Here is a 23,291-nt window from a genome sequence, read left to right as displayed (position 1 = left end):
CTTGCAGGACCCCAAAGCAAAACGAGAGTCTTTCCAGGCAGGCAATGTTGATGAAGAGAAGATATCCGGTAAAGTGGAAGAGTTCCTTGCAAGTCTGGAAGAGCCAAAGCAGAAAAGGGAAGCTGCAATAGAAACAGGTAGCGATGAATTCCTAGCAAGCTTGGAAGATGCCAAAGCAAAACGAGAGTCTCTCCAAGCAGGCAATGTTGATGAAGACATGCCAGAGGCATCTTTGATGCTCCAGCAGAGGGAAGACAACATACAAGCAGAAAGTCAAAAAGTATGCGACAGAGGAGCCAAAACAATGCAAAAAGACGTTCAAACACGCACCTATCTCTCAGAGAAACCAAGGTGGCGACGGGAAACCCAGGTAATCAGTCTTAACGAAGAGTCCGACTCCGGTGAGAGTGTAAGTGACTCTGAAGGAAGCACAGAGGAAGATGATGACAGTGAGAACAGCTATGATCTGGAAGATGAGGTGGACCGCATCTTGGAGAACGTGAGTGATGGAGAGATGGGGAGAGGCCAGGGGAGCGACTCAGACAGGGCGGTGGAGTCTTCACTGGCAAGCATCGAGGAGGAAAACGAAAGCCAGGAGAGTCTGGAAGATTTTGAAGGCGATGGTGAGCCTTTCGTGGAAGGAACTGCAGAAGAAAGGACCGCTTTTCTCTCAGACGAAGGGTCTGAGGAGGAAGCTGATGTAAAAGAAACACCTGAGGAAGACTTAGAAGATGTTGACCCGTTTCTTGAAGGTTTAGAAAAGCCCAAGGAACAGAGAGAGCAGCGTGAGTTTGCAATGTGGCAAGAGAGTGATGCAACTCCACAACGGTTTGCCTCAAAATTAGAGGGTGAGTCAGAGACTGCAGCCCTGGACAGTTTACCACCTGATTTTGAAGAGCCAAGAGAGGAGGGGGCTGAGGAAGTCCAGGAAAATCCTGAGACTGGTTTCGAAGAAACCGACCCCTTCTTGGCAAGCTTGGAGGACATCCGCATGCAGCGGCTTAAGACATTAGAAGACCAAGGAGCCTTTGGAGACAACCCTGAGAAGCAGGATCCTTTCTTGAAGAGCCTTGAAGATCTTAGACAGAGAAGGCTGGCAGCTCTTGAGGAAGAAAACAAAATCTTTCTTATGGGGTTCCCTGAGAAGCATCTTGAGACCGATGTTGTTGTGCAAGGACGGACTGTCTCTTTCCTAGCTCCCATTGAGGAACAGGAGGAGATGGAGAAGGTCATGAGCAGCGAGACGGAATCATCAGAGGATTCTGCAGAAGAAACAGATGACCAGAATACGGGTGACTCTGATGGTTCTGCAGATGGAGGGAAGGAAGAGACTGGTGACACAGTCAACCCTTTCTTAGCTGAGCTGGAGAAACCAAAGCAAGACAGACTAGCCACCATACAAACTGAACCTAACCCGTTCTTAACCAATCAAGGGAATCTGGGGAAGTTTGCCACAGAGGAAGACGTCTTCCTGGCAAGTTTAGAGCAGCCAAAGGAACAGCGCATAATCTCAAGGCAGGATGAAGACATGGAAGAACATTTGTCTGGGTCTGATGAGGGGACAGCACAACTAGAAGATCCTTTCCTTACCAGCTTAAAGGGACCACGAGACTTACGACAAGCAACGTTCTTGGAGCAAGCTGATGAGTTGGGTTGGAATAAGTCTCAAGATGCAAAGGATGGCAATCCATTTCTCACTCAGAAAGACTCCTTCTTGGCGAGCTTGGAAGTGCCAAAGGAGCAGCGCCTTGCTAGAGTTAAGGAGAAAAACGATGGTAGCGGCCTTTGTTCAAGTGAAACTGAAGATATGAGCAAAACTGTTTCACAGCAAGAAAGTACCTTTTTGCCTGACACAGGACAGCCATGCCTAAAAAGGAAATCAGCAGATTTAGAGGACACGTCTCTTTCTTTCCTGGAGGGATCCAAACACTTTAAAGTATCTGAGCTACAAGAAAGCCAAGATCCTTTCCCTTCTCAAGATGCTGATCCCTTCTTATCAGGATTACAAGATGGGAAACAGAAGAGTCTTGAAGTCTTTCAGTGCAGTTTTGAGGATAACTTCTCTCCTTCTTCCGAAAGTTTTCCAGAATTGCAGAATGTATTTCTGGAGAGCTTAGAGGAACAGGCACAAAAGAGGTTGACTTCTTTTAAGGAAGCTGAAAGGAACGCCACAAGCCAAGGATTCACACAGCCTTCAGAGGATGCCTTTCTTGCCAGCCTGGAAGATTCAAAGCACAGGAGAGAAACTACATTTCAAGAAAGGTACCTAGGGACAGAGGACTACAGTCCAGTTTCATATTTGACACAGGAGGACACTTTCCTTGCCAGCCTAGAAGATTCACAGCACAGGAGAGAAACAGCATTTCAAGACAGGTACTTGGAGACAGAGGACTACCGTCAAGTTTCATATTTGACGCAGGAGGACACTTTCTTAGCCAGCCTAGAAGAACCAAAATTTAGGAGGATACAGGCAATGAAAAAAGACAACGATACGTCAGACCAAACACAAGAAGATGCAGGCCTACTTGAGTCAAAAGAAAGTACAGATAAGTTTGCTGTAACTTTAGTGGAAGAGCAGGAAGAGCCTGATGAGCTATCCAACCAGCCCTCAGATGATAACTTCCTTGCCAGTCTTGAAGACCAAAAGCAAAGGAGAATGCTGCATCTCAAAGACGGGGATGAAGACATCTTACAGAGGCAAGGAGGGAAAGTCTTAGATGTATCCGAAGATGACAGCTTTCTGGCTAGTTTAGAGGGTCCAAGACAAATTAGAAAAGCTGGACTGGAGCAAAAACAGGACAACTTCTTCTCAAGTCTTGTTCAGTGCAAGATCCATGTGGAGGGTGAGGCTGATGTGGTAGACCTAGATCTTGACAAAACTCAGCATATTAATCTTACTTCTTGAAGATCTTGAGTTGCAGAGCTTACAGAGTTTTAAGATGTTGTGATAAAAAACTAAAAGCAATAATCCCCCGCGTTGAAGTGTTCTATCACATTGTGTGGAAAACCTTTTTTTAAATATGTGTGAGGGTGATAGATCAAGTTTTAATGTTGATTAGTAGAGCAGAACACTAAGATAACTCACGACGTTTGTGATTCAGGATAAATACTGATAATAGTGGATCAAGTAAAACTATCCAGATTCGAATTCCCATATATAATGTATTTTACATGTACATAAAGATAAACATTTATACAGATCCAGACAGTTGTTCCAAATATTAGGTTATCCCCTCCCCATCAATTCCCCTCATTCAACATCCCAAAATGATCATCATGATAATCACATCAAAAAACTAAATCCATTCACTATCAATCATTATTACTGCGCATAAAGTTTTGGGCTCCTGAAACTGCTGCATATGCTTTGCTTTGCTCCCTATTTGGGATCGACACTTCTAGGGTCAGTAAAGAACAGTAGTCATCAGTAGTTTGTCAAGTGTAAGTCATTTAATGAGATTGATTTGGTAGTGAAACAGAAATCGAAAAAGTAAAAGTAGGTTTATATGCTGTTACAGCTAAATTGAATAGAAATTTTGAAGAAACTGATTTGTCTTATTCTCAAGCAAGAAATATCTCAAAAACCACACCTGTATCAGTTTCTTGTCAGTCTCAGATGCATGTTGTATATTTAGTTACAGAGGCCACCATTGGTTGGTTTGAATATTCAAGCTGCTTTGTCCAATCTTATGATTGGTGGGCTATTTACTCCATGCCTTGTTCAGAAGGTTTTATTTAGAAATCAAGCAAACTCATACTTAGATCAGGTAGCAAAGCAAACCATTGATGCGCGCTGACTGCAGAATATAGCATGGCTGTGGCATGTCGCTTTACGTGTCTCTGCTTTCCGCAGTTGAGTTCCTCGAGAACTTGGAAGATGGGAAGGTAAAGAGGAAAGAAGCTTGGGATAAGGAAGATGAAGAAGTTAAGTCTAAGCAGCAGAAAACGGAAGAACAAAGCGATTCTTTCCTGGAGACTTTGGAAGAGGGCAAACAAAAGCGGCAGAAGACTTTTGAGGGTGACTGCTTAGATTGTCCTTTGACCCATGACCCCTTACCTTCCACCTACAGATACAAGCCCAGCTCTGAAGCCCCCTGCATAAACCGCTCAAATGTCAAGTCCCAATAACCAAGGCCCCCACTTTCCACAGCCTTCCTCTCGTGAACCTTGACCCTTTTGTGAAACATTGAAATCTTTTTTATTGCCATGTATATATGGTACACATGGTTTCAAAGTCACCCAGTCACACAATCTAGCATTATCTGTTGAGTTGTGGTTTTCATGTCTGAACTGTTCCTTGTGGTTTGTTGTGTGCTTTGTTTGTCTGTGTTCTCCCTATCTCACCACACTACATTTGACCATCTCCCTGCAAGTTATTGGCCCTTATCATAGTGGTGACCTGGTAAAAACATCGAAAATCCCTGTATGCATACTTGAAAATGGCATTATATTTTCCAACTTTGACAACCATCATCTTGGGACAATTTGTGGACACAATTCACATACAGTGAGGAAATGGCAAACTGTTGTCACCCTATGAATAAGGCTTGATAACATTTGCATCCTACTCTCTACTGATCCCTACTGTATACTGAATGTCAGTGCAGTCCACCCTGACTCCCAAGCAGAGGTGAACACTACTGTAACAGTACAGGTTAGACTGTATATGACTTCTTCATACCTGTGCAGTATGTTTGTAAGCCAGACAGCTAACGTTGCATCTTTCCTGTCCCCCACAGCGGCAGAGCAGGAGATGGCCGCCCCCCAGTTCACACAGACACTGAAGAGTCACATTGTGGAGGCCGGAGAACCAATCCGCTTCCAGGGCACGGTGACTGGACACCCCTCGCCCTCCATCAGTTGGCTCAAGGTATGGCTTTCGCTATGTTCCATACTTAATTGAACCAAAACATCACAAGTTTCTCAACATGCCTGTAATAGTGATTCTGATTCTTGGTGAAAAATGGTGAACAAAATGGGCTCAATCCTGGCCTGAATATGCATGATACATGTTTTACCACTGAAGTGGATGCCACACCAATTTATTTTCTTGGTTCCCAACACATGGCTTTCAATACCATGTTTCATTACAATGTTTCACAACCATACTTAAGCATTAGGCCTGATCCAATATATTTGCTTAGTTCTCTGCCATCTTAAAGTGCAATTCACCAAGTGGCAATGGTTAAAGTAGAAGGCTGGGTGAAAAACTTGCATCTGGGTCTATGTGCCCCTGCATGCTGTAACTCAGTGTGTACCATTGAATGACTTACCTCTCAGGCTTACCTCTCATGAGCTTTGTCATTTTGAATACAAGAAATTAGATTTAGAGAACTTCACAACAGCCATAATCATTTGAAGTGGTGTTTTACATCTATGGCATGTCTTGGTTTTCGGGTTGAAAGATTCAGATACTGTTCTGAAGTGTTAAACTATCACTATCAGTTGCCACAATACACCAGCCAAAATGAATCTTAATGAAACTTACAACAACCACAATCACTTCTTTCTTCAGAACGGCCAGCCGATCGAGCAGAGCGAGAAGTACAAGTTCGTAACCGACGGCAACTGCCACACCCTCCTGGTCATCCACTCTGCCATCGAGGACAGCGCCGAGTACGCCTGTGTCGCTAGCAACGACGTTGGCATGGCAACAAGCTCCGCCCAGCTCCTGGTCGAGGGTAAATTGTTCAGTAATACTAAATACGAGTTGGTCGAAAACAAGAAGATCAACTACTTCAGGGAAATCTACTCTTCCCATTGAAGACTTGAAACGTTTTATTGTCAAGGACTCTGTAAGGGAACTTAGTGCGGATTGTGTTTCATGCTTTTGGGGTTTTCAAATAGCAAATTAGCATGCAGATATATTCACGAAATGTTGAGAGAAAAAAAGCACCTTACATTTAGTACAATACCCAAGTCTTTCCTGCCCTCGCCTTTAAGATGTCTGCAAAAGATTCCAGAGATAAACGCCTGAATGCCCCTCAGGTGCGGTTGTCTCAAGGATTAGGCTACCCGTGTCTTAAAGAGACATGGTGATTCCTAAGAAGTAAAATCGTCACTAAGATTCTTTCTATGAGGCAGCTAAAGATTTCTAGGGAAGGGCTTTCAAGAGCTTGCCTCCTTTACCAAATTTCAAATGGTGCCAAAGCTGAGGTTCAAGTTTTTCCCCAGTTGATTTTTCCTTTGTGTGAAAATTTGTTTGATTTTGAAGGTCTAAAGAAATAGGGGTGTTCTTACTTAGGTAGGATTATGCTTCTAACTATCCAGGGAGAAATTCTGGCTAGTGTGGCACTATGTGCTGCATGTGTGTGTGTGTGTGTTCTCCATCTTTTTCTAGACTGACATAGACTCTACATTGATACAAGGTCTTTAATTAGATTGTATGAAGCCTTGCAAAACTTCTCTAGATGTCGAGGGTGCAAAGAAAGGGTGATTTGTATTGTATAATGTACTTTCCTTGCTTCCATTGTTCTCTCTCACCGTCCTCTGTAAAAGGACCAAGTCCTCTGCTTCTAGGGTAATAAAATTGGTCACGACAGACTAACCGTCGCCAGCGAAAACTTTCCAACCCACCGACACAAAATCCGATCAAAGCTGCGTTCTGGGAAGGGTGCATCGTGGGTAATAAAATTAGTCATGTGACGTGAACCCCTTAGCAACCCCCTCATAGTAACGACCTTGCCAGGAAGGGGAAAATGACTAATTTTATTACCCTGTCGTGGACAACTTGGTGTCTTATTGTTAAGATAACAAGACTGTCGCAAATCTTGCTCTTCATCTGTTTTCTGTCTGCTTTCCTGCTGAAATGTACATTTCAACTTCTCCTATTGTCATGGTAGGAGGCAAAAAATATGGCTCAAATTCCCAAATCTTACCAAATTAGAAACATCATCATGCACCTTTCCCATCTTCATCTAATTTTTTTCTTCTTTTTATATGTGACTTTGTCCACTGTTGAATTTGTGCAGTACAAAACAAAAACAAACAAAAAATTACCGTCCTCAAATGGGACCAAACCATATCCCATTATTGCTTCTCGTTGTATTCTGCTTCTTCCACCATTTCTTTTCACTTTTCTCGTTGCCATGGAAACAACATCTCTCTCATCTCGATGTTCTTCATTTCTATCTGTCCTTCTTTCTCCGTCTCTTTACACTTTCTTCTGAGCCATGTTTTCTGCTCAAAACCACTTCTACTCTCCACTGCCATTTCTGTCAGAAAACCTGACTCTGTCAATTTTTCCTTTCTCGCCAAAATGGCTCTCTCTTCACTGTAACTCTATGGCTTTCATCAATAAATGTTGTGTGGGTTGGAAAGTTCTGTCCTGGCATTTCATGCTCCCTCATGCCTTCCTTAAACAGATAGGCTTAGGGTCATACTCTTCTCTTACTAATGCCTTACAACTACATACATGTATATATGCTACATCATTTATTGTATGTGGTAACGTTATAGATACTCACAGAGGCTAAGGTCACAGTTACATCAAGTTTCTTAAAGGTGGCCCAGTAGCTACCATGCTTTGTAAAGTTATTAGGATCAGAAGATTCCTAAATCAGTTTTTGGTTTGTGCCAAGATTCTGATCAAAACACTGTACAGGATGTATTTCTATAAGTGTCATGATATTTTCATGACTCAAACACTTAATTCGAACTAATGCAGCATCATTTGGCACTTATATCAAACAAGGTGAAGCCCTTTTATCAATATGATCAACAGAGCGCTTCAAGTGAAAAATGTGGAATGCATTGGGCAGCCTTAGGTTGTCCATGTAACCCCTAGGTAGTTGTAATCAAGCTCTTCCATTCTGTTTCCTTTAAGTTCTCTATTCCCTTTTCATGATCATCATTATCATAAACGTTGCTGGTCTTTCTGCTAAAGCCAAGTTTGCAAAGAATAAGCTGGCGGTTTGTAAGTGTAGATGAAGACTTCAAAGCAGTGGGGAATACTTTGAAACATAGACCAGTCAGGTTTTTGAAAATTTCAAATCCCAGAAATACTGCATTTATAGCCATCCATTTCCAAATTTTAAAAGCACAAGTATACACATGGCTCCCTAATAAGAAACAACGAACATAAACATCACGCTATTCACAGATACAGCTGCTTAATACAAAACAGTGGTTGGGAAATACCCTTTCTCTAAAAAACGCCATGTATACACTCACATAGGGATTCTATCAGTAAGAAATAGGACATATCAAAGGCAACTCCAAACACTTGATATTGTGCCCTGCCAGTCCACCAGAGCACACATACTGTGATGAAAGTGCCTTAAGCCATCAAAATCTACACAATGCAGAGGTTATCTAGGTAAGCACTAGACTATATCAAAGCTAATCCCAACCTCGTCCAAGAGGACACACACAATGTATAGGTTATATGATAGTTATCTAGGTAAGCAGTAGATTATCAAAAAGCCAACCCCGAGCTGAGCTTTGCCTATCTAACAGAGCACACGCACTGACAGGAAAGTGCCTCAGACACACACAATGTAGAGGTTATATCATCATCATCATAATTCATACTCTTAACAAGTTGGAGCGTACACATCGTTTAGCCTCTAGTATTATCTACTGTACATCATCTAGATTAAAGGTTATATGATAGTTATTTAGGTACGCATTAGACTATACCAAAGCCAACCCAAACACTTCTGCATGTCCAATGCAGAGGTTATATGATAGTTATCTAGATAAGCAGTAGATTATATCCAACCCGAGCCCTTCTGCATGTCCAATGCAGAGGTTATATGATAGTTATCTCGGTAAGCATTAGGCTAAATCCAATACAACCCCGAGTCCTTGTGCATGTCCAACAGTAGGGAAGACACACACAATGGTGGTTTACCCCGTAAGCATAGGGAGGTCATACCCAGCATATGGGTTATATGATAGTTATCTAGTTAAGCATTAGGCTAAATCCAATCCAACCCGAGCCCTTCTGCATGTCCAACAGAGCACGGTGCCGAGGAGGCCATGGAGGAGGAGGTGCGACCGCCCCACATCGTGGAGCCCATCCAGGGAACCGAGACCCGCGAGGGCGAGGGCGCAGGGTTCACCTGCAGGATCGAGGGCACAGGTGAGAACTGGGCTTCTTTATTTTCTTCCCATTGTCCCTGTCTATGGCACTGAATGTTATGTTCAAATCTCCTCCCTTCCACTTATAGATAATAAAGATAAGCACCTTGCTACCAAGTGAGAGTAGTTGGCCGAACCAATACAACACGTTGATCTATTAAAGATCTGCAAATCAGCACACTGCAGTTAGGCCACACCAATTTGATTTGTTGGTTGTCGGAATTTGAAAAACATGCTAAACTAGAAAAACAGTATGAAAACCGAGCCTGATGACTAAGTTGTGCTGCAAGCTGTACAACAAAACTTCCCTGTCCCTGAACTGTTGTTCTCCTGTCCACAGAGGTGGACGTTACGTGGTACCATATATCTAGTACTGAATCTTTAGCTCATTGTGCTGCAAAGTGTACAACAACAATCCCTGTCCCTGGTGCTGACCTGTTCCCCTCCCGTCCACAGAGGTTGACGTTACTTTATAGCGTAACTCTGCGTGTATGAATTGACTGGTAAAGCTGACAGCTAGATACACTGTTTGTCCATAGTACTGAGTCTTAAGCTATTTAAGTGCTGCAAAGTATATTGTCCCTGTCCCTGGTGCTGAACTGTTGTTCCTGTCCCGTCCACAGAGGTTGACGTTATGCAGCCCTGTATCTTTACATTGACTGGTATTCTGACCACTAGATACACTGATAGACGAAAGTTTGCCATTAAGTGGTACCATATCTCTAGTTCACTTGCTTATCTGTCCCTGTCTATTGTACTGAATCTTAAGCTATCTAACTGCTGCAAGATGTGCACTTTGTCACTGTCCCTGGTGCTGAACTGTTGTTCCTGTCCCATCCACAGAGGTTGACGTTACGTGGTACCGTAACGACTCTCCCATCAAGCCGTCCAAGTACTTCCAACTGATGTCGGAAGGCGAGTACCACGTCTTGAACATCAGCGAAGCCTTCCCTGAAGACGCCGGGACCTACAAGGTCGTCGCCGTCAACCCGGCTGGAGAGGACCAGTGCGCCGCCGACCTGCAAGTTGAGAGTAAGTCGCACTCACCTGTGAACACCTGAAGTGAAACTTTCACTTCGCTTTCACTTTCAGTAACACCTGAAGACCGTAACGATAGGACCATACTTTCACCTTATCTGCACGCTTGCCGCAACTTGTTTCACTACCGTAACATTAAAGCAAAGACTGGTGCTTACATTTGTATAGACTGATTAGTAACACCAACCTTCAAAGTAACACACCAGTTTCACAAGCTTACTGTGATGCCTGATTTGATCATAGCAAAAGACAAAAAACTTGTGTGAATGAAATCATTGAAACCATCAGAAAACGTCAACCTACAAAGTAGTATATGTTCATACACTTCATTTATTATGACTGTCTTTCAGAGTAACACACATGTACCTGGTCTGATTGCAGCAAATGACAACAAAATTTGGATAATGTTGAAACGTATCACAGTCCGAAGAAGTCCACCCAACAAGCTACTATATACATACGTCCATGTACATCATTAAAAAAAACACTAGTGGAACCGATCTCCATGTTATAAGCATCTCCACCCGTCTCTGCTTCACCATGTATTCCCTGTGTCTAGTCTTGCACCTCTCTCATGATCCTAGAAGTAGAAACATTAATTTTGCCTCTGCTTCTCCGCTTATGGTCGTCATGCCGTCTCCATGGCGACAGCCTCTGATAGACATAACTATGCAATACTGCTTTAGATTTGGACTTTCTCCTTTTCACCTGTAGTAGACGCATCCAGCGATTGCTTGAATCTCTTTAACTGCGAGATGCGTTGCTTAGTATTTGTAAACTTGTCTAATTTCTAAACATGTTCCCTCTCTTTTGGTAACCCTCTCTTCTCTGGCAGCGATAATTTTCCACGAGTTGCAGTTTTCCTCCTCCCCTCGGGCGGACCTTTTTCTTTCAAAACCGAGTCGTTTTCATCTAGTAGAATTTTCCCACCCCTCTTTCGTAGTCCGAGTCATTACCAGGTAACTCACTTTCCTGCCTTCACTCTCTGCTTTGTGCTTCATGCTAGAACATATCATAGCACGCCATGTGTATTGTACATGTCTACTACAGGTAGTGCAGTCATTCCATTGGCACATCTGTATGTGTTTTGTACATGTATCTACTGTATCATTACTGAAAGTTTACTGTTATTACTGTCGTTACTTCACTCCAGCTTGAAAAAGTTTTATACGTTAGTAACGAGCTGCCTTGGCAATCATAGGCAAAAAAGGATTAACCAGATTTCGGAATAAATGTTTTAGAATTCCTTCATTCATTTGTCAATGAAGATCATCTGCTCTGGCAAGCCATGCATAAAATACTTGCTTTGGTTTTGCACGGGCTTTGGTTTGACGTGATATTCTGCATGAGAAATATGGTTGCAAAGTTAAAGCTGTTATATTGTAGTTACACAAAATTACATTGGATATATAGATTGTATTGCTCGTAAATTTATTTTATTATTCAGAAAAAATAAAGTTAAGATTTTCTCTATAGCACGCGAGCAATAGCCCCAGATCTAAAGACGATCATTGAGATAGGAAATTTTGACAACTGCTTCATTTCTGTATGTTCTGTGTAAAGTTTGTATCGTGTTAAGGTTACGTGTTTTTGTATTTGATATATGACAGTGGCTCTATGGTTTTACAGAGGTTGACACGGAGGCAGAGTTGGTAAAACCTGCACAAGTGTCGCCCGCCTTCATCAAAGACCTGCGGAACCAGACCACTCCCGAAGGGAGGTCCGCTCGCTTCGAGTGTCGCATCCAGGGCAGACCCGACCCCGAGGTCACCTGGTACAAGAACGGCACCGAGCTCAAGGAGACTTCCGACTTTAAGATGTCGCGTCTTGGAGACGTGTACTCCTTGGTGATTGCGGAGTGTCTCCCGGAGGATTCGGGGGTGATTCTGTGCAAGGCGGCTAACCCAGCAGGCCAGGTGCAGAGCCAGGCGCAGCTCATTGTACAAGGTGAGACGACTCTACTGTTAGGGATTGAAATAACAGTGTGTGCTAACCATTATATACCACCTTATCTCCACAACAACCATCTTAACTATTAAAGATACTACATTTTGCAGTGAACAAGTTTGGCAATTTTTGCGTTTTTGCATGATGAACCGTTGACAATGCATGGCGACATTTTGAGGACTCCACTCCCTTTTCGTGTGTCATCTATCTCTTTTCCTGTTTTTCTCGAGGACGTACGCGCATTTCAAGCTGCGTTATTTTGCATGGAGCTGTCCTATCTATATCTTTGCATGGAACTTTCAAGAAGCCTCATTTGTCACCTGTGTGACAACGACTTAATGCATGCTTTGTCGCATGTTGAAGATCTAAAGTTTTCATGAAGAAATACTGAATGGAAGAAAGCTGACCAAACTCCCTTACTCTACAGTGGATGAAACACTGGTCAGCCAACAAACCAATCAAGTCGTGCAGCAAGCAGCAATGGCTGCCGCACCGGGCCCAAAGATCACTGAAACTGTGGACGGTCCAACGGCGGCACCAAGCTTCACACAAACACTACAAGGCCAGACGGCTGTGCTCGGGGAGCGGGCGAAGTTTGAAGCGTTCGTTAACGTTTCTCCTGACACGAAAGTGATCTGGCTGCACAACGGTGTACAGATCAAGGCAGACAATCGCCACCTGATTCAGCTCGACAGGAAGACAGGCCGCTGTGTATTAATCATCACCAAGCTGGAGATTTCTGATTCCGGCGATTACGCCCTTCAAGTCTTAAACGCGTTAGGAGAAGCAGCGTGCACGGCTCAACTTCTCTTCCAAGAGAAGCAGATAAAGCGGCAGACAGTAGAAGGAGACGGTCCTAACTTTACGAAGATGTTGAGCGGGCAGGTTGTTGAAGAAGGCAGCACGGCTAGGATGGAGGTGGGGGTGGGTGGCTTTCCGGAACCCACTGTAACATGGCTCTTCAACGGGGTAGAAATCAAAGCTGACCAGAGAAGGAAAATCATCGCAGACGCCAAACAGCACATTTACGCGCTGATACTTGAGAAGGTCCAGCCGTCTGATCAAGGCAACTATACGTGCAAAGCCATGAATAAGTTCGGCGAGGGCGGCTGTACTGGTCAGCTGTTCGTACAGCCTCCTGGGCAGAAGGTGAAGCTGGTCCAAGGAGAGGCACCGAATTTCTTGAAGATGTTGGAAAGCAAGGCTGCTGAGGAGGGCAGCGCGGCACGGCTAGAGATCGTTGTAAGCGGAAATCCTGAGCCGAAAGTCTTCTGGTATCACAACGGGAAAGAGATCAGGCCAGATCAGAAGAGGCAGCTGCAATACGACCAGGCGAGGCATCTACACGCTTTGGTCATACCAAAGGTACAAAGCGAAGATGACGGGGAGTACACTGTTAAAGTGAGGAACGACTTTGGAGAAGCCGCCTGCACGTCTAGCCTTCACGTTTACGCACCTGGCCAGCAGGTACAACTGGTTCACGGAGAATCTCCGAACTTTGCACAGATGTTGGAAAGCCAGGCGGTGGAGGAAGGCGAAGTTGCAAAACTCGAAATCGTCACCAGCGGATCCCCTGAGCCATCTGTAACGTGGCTGTTTGGAGGGGTTGAGCTGCAAGGAGATGCTAGAAGACAGATCACTATGGACAGCAGGTCTCACCTCCTGGTGATACAGAACGTACAGGAATCAGATTCAGGCGAGTACACAGCTAGAGTTCAGAACGACTTCGGCATCGCCGCGTGTACAGCTCAGATTCTGGTCTACCCACGTGGTCAGAAGGTTACTATAGTGCAGGAAGGAGTGCAGAATGTGACGGGAGCCGGTCAAACTGTCCAAGTTGCACAGGGTTCAGCCGGTCAAGCTGTACAAGTTGTGCAAGGTAAAGCTGGTATGGAGGGTCTCTCGCAGAGTATCATATCCGCTGGTCAAAGGGTGCAGGCCGCAGCAGGAGGAGACCAAACAGTACAGGTCATCCGGGGCCAGACAGTTCACAGTGGCCAGGGCAGCATGTTAGATGGTGGTCAAGTTACGATGGTACAAGGTGGCCAGGTAACGATGGTACAAGGAGGCCAGGGCGCTATGGTAGAGGGTGATGCTGCTAACTTTGCGCAGATGTTAGAAAGCCAGGCTGTGGAGGAAGGCGAAGTTGCAAAGCTCCAAATCGTCACCAGTGGAACTCCTGAGCCGACAGTAACATGGCTGTTTGGAGGGGTTGAGCTACAGGGAGATACTAGAAGGCAGATTTCTGCTGACAGTGCGACGCGATCTCACCTCCTGGTGATACAGAACGTACAGGAATCAGACTCGGGCGAGTACACAGCTAGAGTCGAGAACGACTTCGGCATCGCCGAGTGTACAGCTCAGATCCTGGTGTACCCACGTGGCCAGAAAGTCACAATAGTGCAAGAAGGAGTGCAGAATGTAACGGGATCCGGTCAAACTGTACAAGTTGCACAGGGTAAACCCGGTATGGAAGGTCTCTCGCAGAGCATCATATCGGCTGGCCAAAGGGTTCAGGCTGCACGAGGGATGCAACAGAACACTGGCCAAGGAATGGTGGTCCAAGGTGGTGGCCAGGGCACAATGTTGATACAAGGTGGTGGCCAAGGTACCACGGTTCAAGGTGGCCAAGTCACTATGGTACAAGGTGGCCAGGAAATGATGGTACAAGGTGACCAGGGCATGACTGTGATTCAAGGTACATCCCAGCAAATTGTTGAAACTGGCACAATGAAAGGTGAACCGCCCAACTTTGGGAAGATGCCTGACTCCCAGGCCATTGAAGAAGGCGGTACGGCTAAGTTTGAGACCATCGTCACGGGAAGCCCAGAACCTGTGGTTGCCTGGCTGCATAACGGACAAGAGTTGAAACCAGACGGCCGTCGGCAGATCAGCGTAGACTCAGCTAACCACCACCATGTTTTGGTCATTCAGAACTTGACGAAGGCTGACGCAGGGAAGTACACAGCCAGGGTAGGCAACCAGTTCGGCGAAGCTGCCTGCACCGCAGAGCTACACGTAGTTGCACCAGGCCAGAAAGTCAAGATGGTGAAGGGAGAGTCCCCGAACTTTGCAAGCATGCTGGAGAGCCAAGCTGTGGAGGACGGCAGCACCGCAAGGTTCGAGGTTGTCGTCTCCGGCAACCCCGAGCCGACTGTCATATGGCAGTACAACGGTCAGGAGCTCGAGCAGGACCAGCGCAGAGAAGTCATCTGTAACAAGGCTAAAGGGCAGCACGTTTTGCTCATCGAAAGCGTGCAGCAGTCTGATTCCGGCGACTACACAGCCAGGGTCAGGAACGACTTCGGGGAGGCGGCTTGTACGGCGCAGCTCCTAGTCTACCCACCCGGGCAGAAAGTCAAGCTTGTCACCGGCGAGTCGCCGAACTTCGCCAAGTTTCCGAGCAGCGCGGCAGTGGCTGAGGGAGACCCGGCGCGGTTTGACGCGGTCGTGACCGGATCGCCTCCACCAAACGTCACCTGGCTTCACATGGGGACGGAGATCAAGTCAGATCAGCGGAGGAAAGTCGTCTTCGACCAATCAAAGAACACGGCAAGCATCGTCATCACGCAGGTCCAACCCTCGGACGGAGGGGACTACACGTGCCAGCTGAACAACGACTACGGACAAGCTGCCTGCACTGCCCAACTTCTCGTCAAAGGTATTAAGAAGAAGTAACCCTTGTGTAGCGATAGATTGATACTGTAGATGGTTTTTCTGGCAGCTATAGGCAGTGAGTGATTTTCATAGACTTGCAGGCTACACTTTGAATCTTCTTAGAAATAACGCTAATATAGAGGAAATAAAGAAGAAGAAGAATGCTTGTGTGGATAGACCATCTGCAGTTTAATTGCAGTAATTTCTTTGCAACTTTAACATCTCTTGTAGTCGAGATCTCTTGCTGGATTGTTATATACCTTTGAGCTCCACTAAATAACACTTTCCCTTGTTTATAACGGTGCTCCTTAGACTTAACGGTGCTTCTTTAGACCCAAAGACCTGTCTTGTCGTCTCCAGTCCTTTCCTCGGTCCCCTGTCTTCTTTCCCCTTATTTTCTGAACTTTCATCTTTTTTTCATCAAACTAAAACTTTTCTGTAGATGCTACTGACAACTCTTTAGGAATACATCTATCAACATTTTGAAGTTGGCATTTGCTTTAATCTAAACACTAGATCACTCTATAGAAATATTTAGCAAAAATGTTTTCTTAAAGTTTCTTTCACGTTTCTATTTTGGAAAAGAGCAAAAACATTTCGCATGCAATATTTGTACTAGTCTATTTCTTGTAAATATTACTAAATTGAATGTATTCGAATGAAATTCAAAATTCTGAAAATGACATAAAAGTGAAGCAATTCGACAAAAGTGACCAAAAAAATCACATTTCCATTCCATACCCACCAGCATCCCATATAACGGAGAAAGAAGACAATGGAGCTGCGCCCGAAATTCTTCGTCCTTGTCGGAACATTCTCACCATGGAAGGGCACACGGTGTACTTCCAATGTAAAGTCGCAGGCATACCCTTACCCAAAGTCACGTGGTACAAGGATGACGTAGAGGTCAAGGAGTGCGGGAATGTGACCTTCGAGGAAAGTTGTGTGGACGACAGGACGGTTCTGGTTACCATGGTGATAATGAACGTGCGGCTGGGGGACCACGGGTGTTACACGTGTCACGCTGTGAACGCTTCTGGGGAGACTGTCTGTCAGGCTTACTTGGATGTACAGGGCGCTAAGAGGTGACGACGGATTGTTGGGATAGAGTAGCACATATTTAAAGCCAGTATTTAAGACATACATCGACAAGTTGCACAAAAGTTAGAGGCAACACTTAAGCAATATTATAAGGTTTTAAGCAGTTTATGATACAACCATGATTGCGGTTTTATATTTTGATTTTGAAAACCCTCAGTATTAAGTATTATTTTCTTTGAAGCCATTTGATAGGATACTTGTGGAAAAAAAGCATAAAGTTTGATACTGTATTAGCATCTGTAATTATGTATGTATAATGCAATATTTACAACCGCTCTATATGTTTAAAGTGTTCTATGCACCAATGTTTGTAGTGGGTGACGCTATTATGATATACTTTGGTTGTTACCATGCAGCAGTATTTTCTACATTTACCATCGGGTGTATGTGACTCAGGTATGAATGAATAAAACCTCACAGATTTTGCTCTGGTATTACTGGCTCTGGCTTCATGTGTGTCTCATTGGTGTGATAATCAGACAAACTGTGGAGCTGAAATTGCCATGCAAATGAGGAGAAGGGAGGAGAGACAATCTACCGGAAATATCTCCGAAGTGAGGACTGTATTTTCTGCATGCTTGGTCATTTCTTCTGTCACTCGAATTTCTTAAACACCTATCATATGAGTAAGAGGTTTCTTCAAAACTGCCAAGAGTTGATACCTAGCCAACCATATGTAGGGGCCTTCTGCTACTTACTTCTTTAGTGCAATAATCTCAGGCCCTCCAGTGAGCTTCAGTGCGAAGTAAAACCAGTCATTATTGCACTGACGAAATAAGTAGCAGAAAGTCTACTGAACGAATTTTGTAAGTATGAACTCTTGGTTGTGTAGAAGAAACCTTTTGCCCAGTGATTTTCCAACCTGATGCAACAATTCACGCATCTATCATCTGGTTCTGCCTAATACAGTCCATGGCCTCTCTCCCTCTGTGGACATGGCACTTTCTGCTTCTTTCACTGACTCATTCTGACATTCTCAGCCACGCTAACATTTTCCCAGCCAGAGCCACATTTTATCATCATCCTCACGACTCAGGAGAATCACCGTCTTTTTCACTGATGAGCAGATTTTCATGGTTTTCCTGCATTTTCCCACGACCAAGGTACATTTGTCCATTTCAACATCTTTCCACATTTGCACACTTTCTCCTGATTCTGTGTAACTCATCACATGTCATCTGCCTTTTCATCTGCCTTTGCTTGCTACATGTCCTCTTTCTTGACTATCTTTACTCCCTTCCTCTCCTTTGCCAGAGAAGTCCAGTGTAGAGGGTGTAGCACACACAGTCGGCGACGACAACAGTGGAAAACCGTTCACAGAAGCGAAAGGAACACAGCCACTCGGAAATCAGAGTAGCGATAACAAATCTGTAGAAATACTCGATGTAACACCACAAACCAGCGGACTTCAAGATACCGAATTGACAAGGCAGGAATCAGGGGATACAACAGATGGTTTAAAGGAAGTCCTGATTTCCGTCACCGTGAACAGAGAGAAGAAGAGTATCATGCTTGCCCGGGGTGGCGATGTAACCACTGTTCAGATAGAGGGGCAAATGACAACCCAAAATATAGTCAAACAACTAGAGCAACAGGGGGAGATACCAGATATTGCAACTGTACTCGGTCGATACGTCACAGAAGCACTGGTTGCTGATATTGAGAAATCAGTGATTACGTTTGAGATGAAGCTACAGATTCCGGATGCTCCCAAACTTCCCCGTAGTCACAGAGTTCCCGTTGAGCAAGAATTTGTTAACGTGCATGTGAACAGGGAATCTCATACTGTAGTTATCACCCACGGTAACAGACAGAGGGTTTTACACGTGGAAGGAGAGTTAGCCCCACAGAATGTGCAGACACAGTTACTGAGAGAGGGGGAGGGGCGACAGTTAGCTGCAGCTGTAGCCCAGGCTGTTGACCACTCTACGGCACACGATAAGCTCAGGTCTGAATTCAACATACGGTTCTCATCACAGGGCATTCCTGTCTTCGAGCAGGTTCAGAGAGCCATGCCGAGACCCCCATCGCTCAGTATTGACGAAGAAGCGACGATGCAAATCAACAAGAGTTCTAAAACGGTAACGATAATCAGGAGGTCTGGTAGGAAAGTGATTGCCATAGAGGGTGAGCTAGATCTTGAAACTGTCCGTGGAAAGTTGTTAGAAGCAGGTGAAGTGCAGAAGATTGCAGATGTGATGGCTCACTGCGTGGTTAAGATCATGTCAATAGATGCGGGTTCAAAGGAGGTTAGCATAGTCATCAGGTCCCAGATTGCACAGGCCGTCCCCATGGATGTTAGGGAAACTCAGACTTCCCCTCGCACACCCACAAAAGTGGAATTCCCTGCGTCATCAGCTGTTGCTGGGACGCAGACCTCTGGATTGTCATCTGTAGCCATGACAACGCAGACTGGTGAAACCATGGCAACCGCAGAGTCTCAGACAGACTTTACTCAGCAGCAGACCACGGCGACACAGACTGCAGGGGTCGCCATGGGGACGACTATCCAGGAGATGGAGACAGGAGAGGCGGTACCGCTCTTTGGAGATGGACGTCTTCAAGATACTGTTTCAGATTCTGCGACTCAGACAGTCGCAACGTCAGTCGCCGAAGGGGGAACCCAGACGTCGCCGCCTGCTACCATGGAAACGCAGACGACAAGCCCGAGAACTGCGTCAGCCGATAGTCAGACCTACCAGCCAACAATGGCTACCACGCAGACACTATTGCCTCTCCAGGTAGGTGTGGACACTCAGACACCTGTGGTTAAGATGCACGCTGCACTGACACAGACATCGGAGTCGGGAGATTCCACAACACAGACGACGATACCAGAGGCAGAAGAGATAGCAGCCCAGATCATACGTGTCCTACAGGAGTCCGACGTGTCTGATATAGAGATAACGTTAGAATCAGCCAGTTATGAGGTGATAGAAAGTGAGAGTTTGCAGGTCGTCAGTGAAAGGGATGAAGTTGAAAGCGTAGGTTCCGACAGGCAGCCTCTGCTCTCAGATAGGTCGATATCTATAACTGACTACACGACTGACGATCAGCTGTTAGAGGAAGGTAGGTCGGAGCCAGCATCACCGATGCCCATGGAACTGCAGGAAGGTGTTCCAGAAGTTCCTCCAGACGTTCCTGGTATAGTTATAAGTCAAGACGTAAGCAAGACAGAGCAAACAGTCGATAGTCGCAAAGACGACGTCTCAGAAGGACAGGAAACAGTCAAACCTAAAAAGGTCAAGAAAACTCGATCCTTTGAGAAGAAGGAGAAGAAGAAGAAAAGGGGAGGTAGTCCCATTGCTCCCTGTTTCTCATCGAAACCAAAGAAAGTCAAGATCAAGGAGGGAAAGTCCATCCGCATTGAGGCGGAGTGTGGGGGAAGCCCGGAACCTGAGATGTGCTGGTTTAAAGCAGGGCGGCTGGTGGAGACACAGAGGAGGGTGTCCATCAGCCAGGAGGAGGGGAAGAGTGTACTGGAGATAAACAAAGTCTCGTTGGACGATGACGCCATCTGGGTGTGCAAGGCCATCAACACAGCGGGGCAGGCGGTCTTCAAGGTGGATTTAGAAAGTGAGTTTCTTTGCTAAGCTGCTCGCTTGTCTCGGATTCAGTTTGGTCGTGGGAAAGCTAATTGGCTAAGTCTTGAATTCCTCTTTTGGTTAAATAAGGGCTGATCTTCATGTCTTGTACAGTTTTGTACGAAAATCCTTCTATGGCTCTATACTATAGATGTATAAAATGTATACATTGCATTTTCTTCAGTTGACTCTGATGTCTCGTCTGATGAGGACAGCAAACCGCGACCCAAACCAAAACCAGCCGAACCGGCTCCTAAACCAGGACAAACTACAAGTCAAGACCAAAAACCAGAAAAGCCAGCAGACTTCCATCCCGGTGCGCCGGAACCGCCTTCCAAACCAGACAGCTTCAAACAGCAGGTGGAGAAAGCGCCCCAGCTGGTGGGCAAGCTTCCCCGCGCTCCCAAACTCATCAAACAGGCCGCCGTTACTGAGGAACTGGCCAAGATCTCGGAGGAATCCAGCGGCGTCGACAGCTCGTACGAGTACACCATGACGCCGAAACTCGAGACGATCCAAGAGTCGCCTAAACTCACTCCCAAGCTTTCCAAGCCCTCCATGCCTCCACGTCAACCGTCTATCAAACCGCCTGTCTTCATACAAGATCTCGACAGCTGCGTGGTTGCTGAGGGCAGTAAAGTATCGTTCAACGGGGAAGTCATGGGGAACCCGCAACCTGACATCACCTGGCTTTTCAATGACGAAAAGTTGCCTGAGAGTAAAAGACATAAAGCTATCTACTATGACGAGGTAGTCAGGTTGACCATACTGCATGTGACTCGGGGAGACCAGGGCGTCTATTCGTGCAAAGCTGTAAACTTTTCCGGGGAAGCTGTCAGCAAAGCCCGGCTGACTGTCAAAGGTAGACGCCACTAGAATGCTTGTTTACTCAATACCTACTTAATAGATAGAGTACATGTAGGTAGGCATGATATACTTCACGTGTTTACTCTTTAAAAACGCCATCACTACCCAGAGAGTGACTTGCTGTAATTATAGCTAAGAGTAGCTTAAATCTGCATAATTTAGCTTAGAAAAAGATTGCCTGTTTTAGTTTTACGTCCGTTGTGAGATGTGACAGACTGCTTAGAATCGTACAATTTATTATGTAAGCTCTGATGATTTTAGTGTACATTATCAGACTAACATCCGAATGAACATCATTATGTATACATTAGAAATGCTTACGTATGGAGACAAAAATAACCGAGATATTGTTCGCTTTAGTAGTTAAGAGTTGATTCTCAGTAGAAACGTATGATGTTATAGCAAACGGTTTTGATGCATTGATGTTCACTGTGGCACTTGTTATGTTTGATGAGACGATTTGATATAATAAAATCACCCTCTCCTGCATGGGTACCCCTTCTCCTGTGTGTTCCCTACATGGTCACTTTCTTCACCCTAGCGGAGTGTCATGAAATGCGCTTTCTTACAATCCCAGAGTCGGATAAACAACAGGCAAGCCAACTGGGTCTTGTCCTGGACCAGTCTAAAGAAATCGGGAAATTGGAAATGTCGAAACAAATCGAACAGGTATCTTCAGAGGCTGTTGCTATGGCGACTGAACCAGTCTCCATGGAGACCGGAGACGGTGCAGACATGGTTGAGAGAGACGTGCAAGGTTATTCTGCATGGCAAATATGACTGCATGTCTTTCCTATGCATGTTTTCTATATGTAAACTGTATCTCATATATGTGTGTTTGGATATCGCCATTTTGAAAGTAAACTGGTTTTATCCTCAAACTTTGTGGAACGGAATGGGCTCCTTGATTATATTTCTGAAACTTTACAAACGCTTGATGTTGCTTTGAACTATCAAGAATCCTTTCAAATTTACTTCACACATTTTGAAAAATCACATCAAGTAGCTCATTCCCTGTGTAAGCAAGTCCTTATGATATCTTGTAACAAAATTTTATCTTGAAGATGAAATGCTTACATCCATCACTTTTAATCTAGGTTTAACAAACTACAGCAGTATTGTTAAGCCTTTATCATGTTCATTCCTATGTAACCTATAATTACGTGTGTGGAATCTAATTTCTATTCACAGACCTCGTGGATTGACTGATACCTTCCTCACCATCAATCCTCATTTCCTTGACACATCTTAAAGATGTAGAGTCTTATGAATCTTTACTTTTGTCTCTCACAGAAATCCCTCCACCAGAGCCGCTGGAACCAATCGAAGAAGTCATCACATGTAAGTTATCTTCAAACTAAAGACATGTACAAAAATTCATTCATACCAAAGTTGTTGAAATCAAGCATCTATGTATTCTACATCTCAAACTTTCACAATGTAGTATACCATTACTTGTTCTTTTGCCTTCCATGAACTGTTGTGTAGCACATTTGATTGTTTTTCATATCTACAATTTGCATCTAGGTTAGGATCATGTTTTATTCATCTATTATTATCATGTCTTCACATAAATTGTAGATTGTACTAGTTGTTTCATTTTTTGTTGTATCACACTGTATTCCATTGTATATGATGTGTACATTTGCACATGGACTGTTACACATTTTGATCACACCTTACACTTATCATAACTATTACATCCTTTATTTCAGTACTATCACACTCCACACCAACACAGTGTCACACATAGTGTAGTAGTCATTGCTCCCACATGTACCCATTGTTATGTTCCTGCTCCATGAAGCTACATGTATCTCCCTCTGTGCGCATTGCCTTTTCCTAATGATTTTCCATCTGAGACGCGTTGTTTGCGCAATGAAACGGTCCCGGAGGTGAGTAGTCATCATCTCTAAGTCATCAACGCTCCACTCCTGCACGAACAGTTCTGTTACTGTTTTCACGTTTGCGACTTATTCTCCTTCATAATTACCACGCCAACTTACCGCTGTC

At 44.8% G+C, this 23,291-nt stretch overlaps 5 protein-coding genes across 5 annotated transcripts in view; all 5 read left to right on the top strand.

The window, feature by feature from the left end:
* The window catches only part of LOC136420990 (titin-like), a 93,142-nt gene extending 85,823 nt beyond the window's left edge, over positions 1 to 7,319 (top strand). The window contains exons 68-70 of the mRNA XM_066408133.1: positions 3,854 to 4,018; positions 4,740 to 4,870; positions 5,516 to 7,319. Of these exons, the coding sequence (XP_066264230.1) occupies positions 3,854 to 4,018; positions 4,740 to 4,870; positions 5,516 to 5,764 (545 nt within the window). The 3' untranslated portion in view covers positions 5,765 to 7,319. The remainder of the gene's footprint in view (positions 1 to 3,853; positions 4,019 to 4,739; positions 4,871 to 5,515) is intronic.
* Positions 7,320 to 8,967: 1,648 nt separating this feature from the next.
* LOC136420724 (telokin-like) lies at positions 8,968 to 10,160 on the top strand. Its single transcript, XM_066407815.1, has 2 exons — positions 8,968 to 9,085; positions 9,928 to 10,160. The coding sequence occupies exons 1-2, from the start codon at positions 8,983 to 8,985 to the stop codon at positions 10,143 to 10,145; spliced, it is 321 nt and encodes a 106-aa protein (XP_066263912.1). The 5' UTR covers positions 8,968 to 8,982; the 3' UTR covers positions 10,146 to 10,160.
* A 986-nt stretch (positions 10,161 to 11,146) lies between these two features.
* LOC136420989 (titin-like) overlaps positions 11,147 to 23,291 on the top strand; it is a 158,647-nt gene continuing 146,502 nt past the window's right edge. The window contains exons 1-3 of the mRNA XM_066408131.1: positions 11,147 to 11,155; positions 11,733 to 12,069; positions 22,572 to 22,619. Of these exons, the coding sequence (XP_066264228.1) occupies positions 11,147 to 11,155; positions 11,733 to 12,069; positions 22,572 to 22,619 (394 nt within the window). The remainder of the gene's footprint in view (positions 11,156 to 11,732; positions 12,070 to 22,571; positions 22,620 to 23,291) is intronic.
* On the top strand, positions 12,498 to 17,261 carry LOC136420718 (obscurin-like). Its single transcript, XM_066407807.1, has 2 exons — positions 12,498 to 15,730; positions 16,475 to 17,261. Exons 1-2 carry the CDS (start codon positions 12,550 to 12,552, stop codon positions 16,813 to 16,815), a joined length of 3,522 nt encoding a protein of 1,173 aa, XP_066263904.1. The 5' UTR covers positions 12,498 to 12,549; the 3' UTR covers positions 16,816 to 17,261.
* Positions 18,079 to 21,778, top strand: LOC136420719 (titin homolog). Its single transcript, XM_066407809.1, has 2 exons — positions 18,079 to 20,403; positions 20,596 to 21,778. Exons 1-2 carry the CDS (start codon positions 18,336 to 18,338, stop codon positions 21,285 to 21,287), a joined length of 2,760 nt encoding a protein of 919 aa, XP_066263906.1. The 5' UTR covers positions 18,079 to 18,335; the 3' UTR covers positions 21,288 to 21,778.

This window comes from Branchiostoma lanceolatum, chromosome 15 (genome assembly GCF_035083965.1).
Source record: "Branchiostoma lanceolatum isolate klBraLanc5 chromosome 15, klBraLanc5.hap2, whole genome shotgun sequence".
Taxonomy (NCBI): Eukaryota; Metazoa; Chordata; class Leptocardii; order Amphioxiformes; family Branchiostomatidae; genus Branchiostoma; species Branchiostoma lanceolatum.
This window is presented reverse-complemented; position numbering and strand designations above follow the sequence as displayed.

Excerpts from the sequence above, each read along its gene's own strand:
- LOC136420724 (XM_066407815.1), top strand. The coding sequence starts at position 8,983 with ATGGAGGAGGAGGTGCGACCGCCCCACATCGTGGAGCCCATCCAGGGA. Across the intron at positions 9,086-9,927 it reads CTGCAGGATCGAGGGCACAG|AGGTTGACGTTACGTGGTAC; the intron begins GTGAGAACTGGG and ends TCCCATCCACAG.
- LOC136420718 (XM_066407807.1), top strand. The coding sequence starts at position 12,550 with ATGGCTGCCGCACCGGGCCCAAAGATCACTGAAACTGTGGACGGTCCA. Across the intron at positions 15,731-16,474 it reads TGCCCAACTTCTCGTCAAAG|CATCCCATATAACGGAGAAA; the intron begins GTATTAAGAAGA and ends CATACCCACCAG.
- LOC136420719 (XM_066407809.1), top strand. The coding sequence starts at position 18,336 with ATGCTTGCCCGGGGTGGCGATGTAACCACTGTTCAGATAGAGGGGCAA. Across the intron at positions 20,404-20,595 it reads CTTCAAGGTGGATTTAGAAA|TTGACTCTGATGTCTCGTCT; the intron begins GTGAGTTTCTTT and ends CATTTTCTTCAG.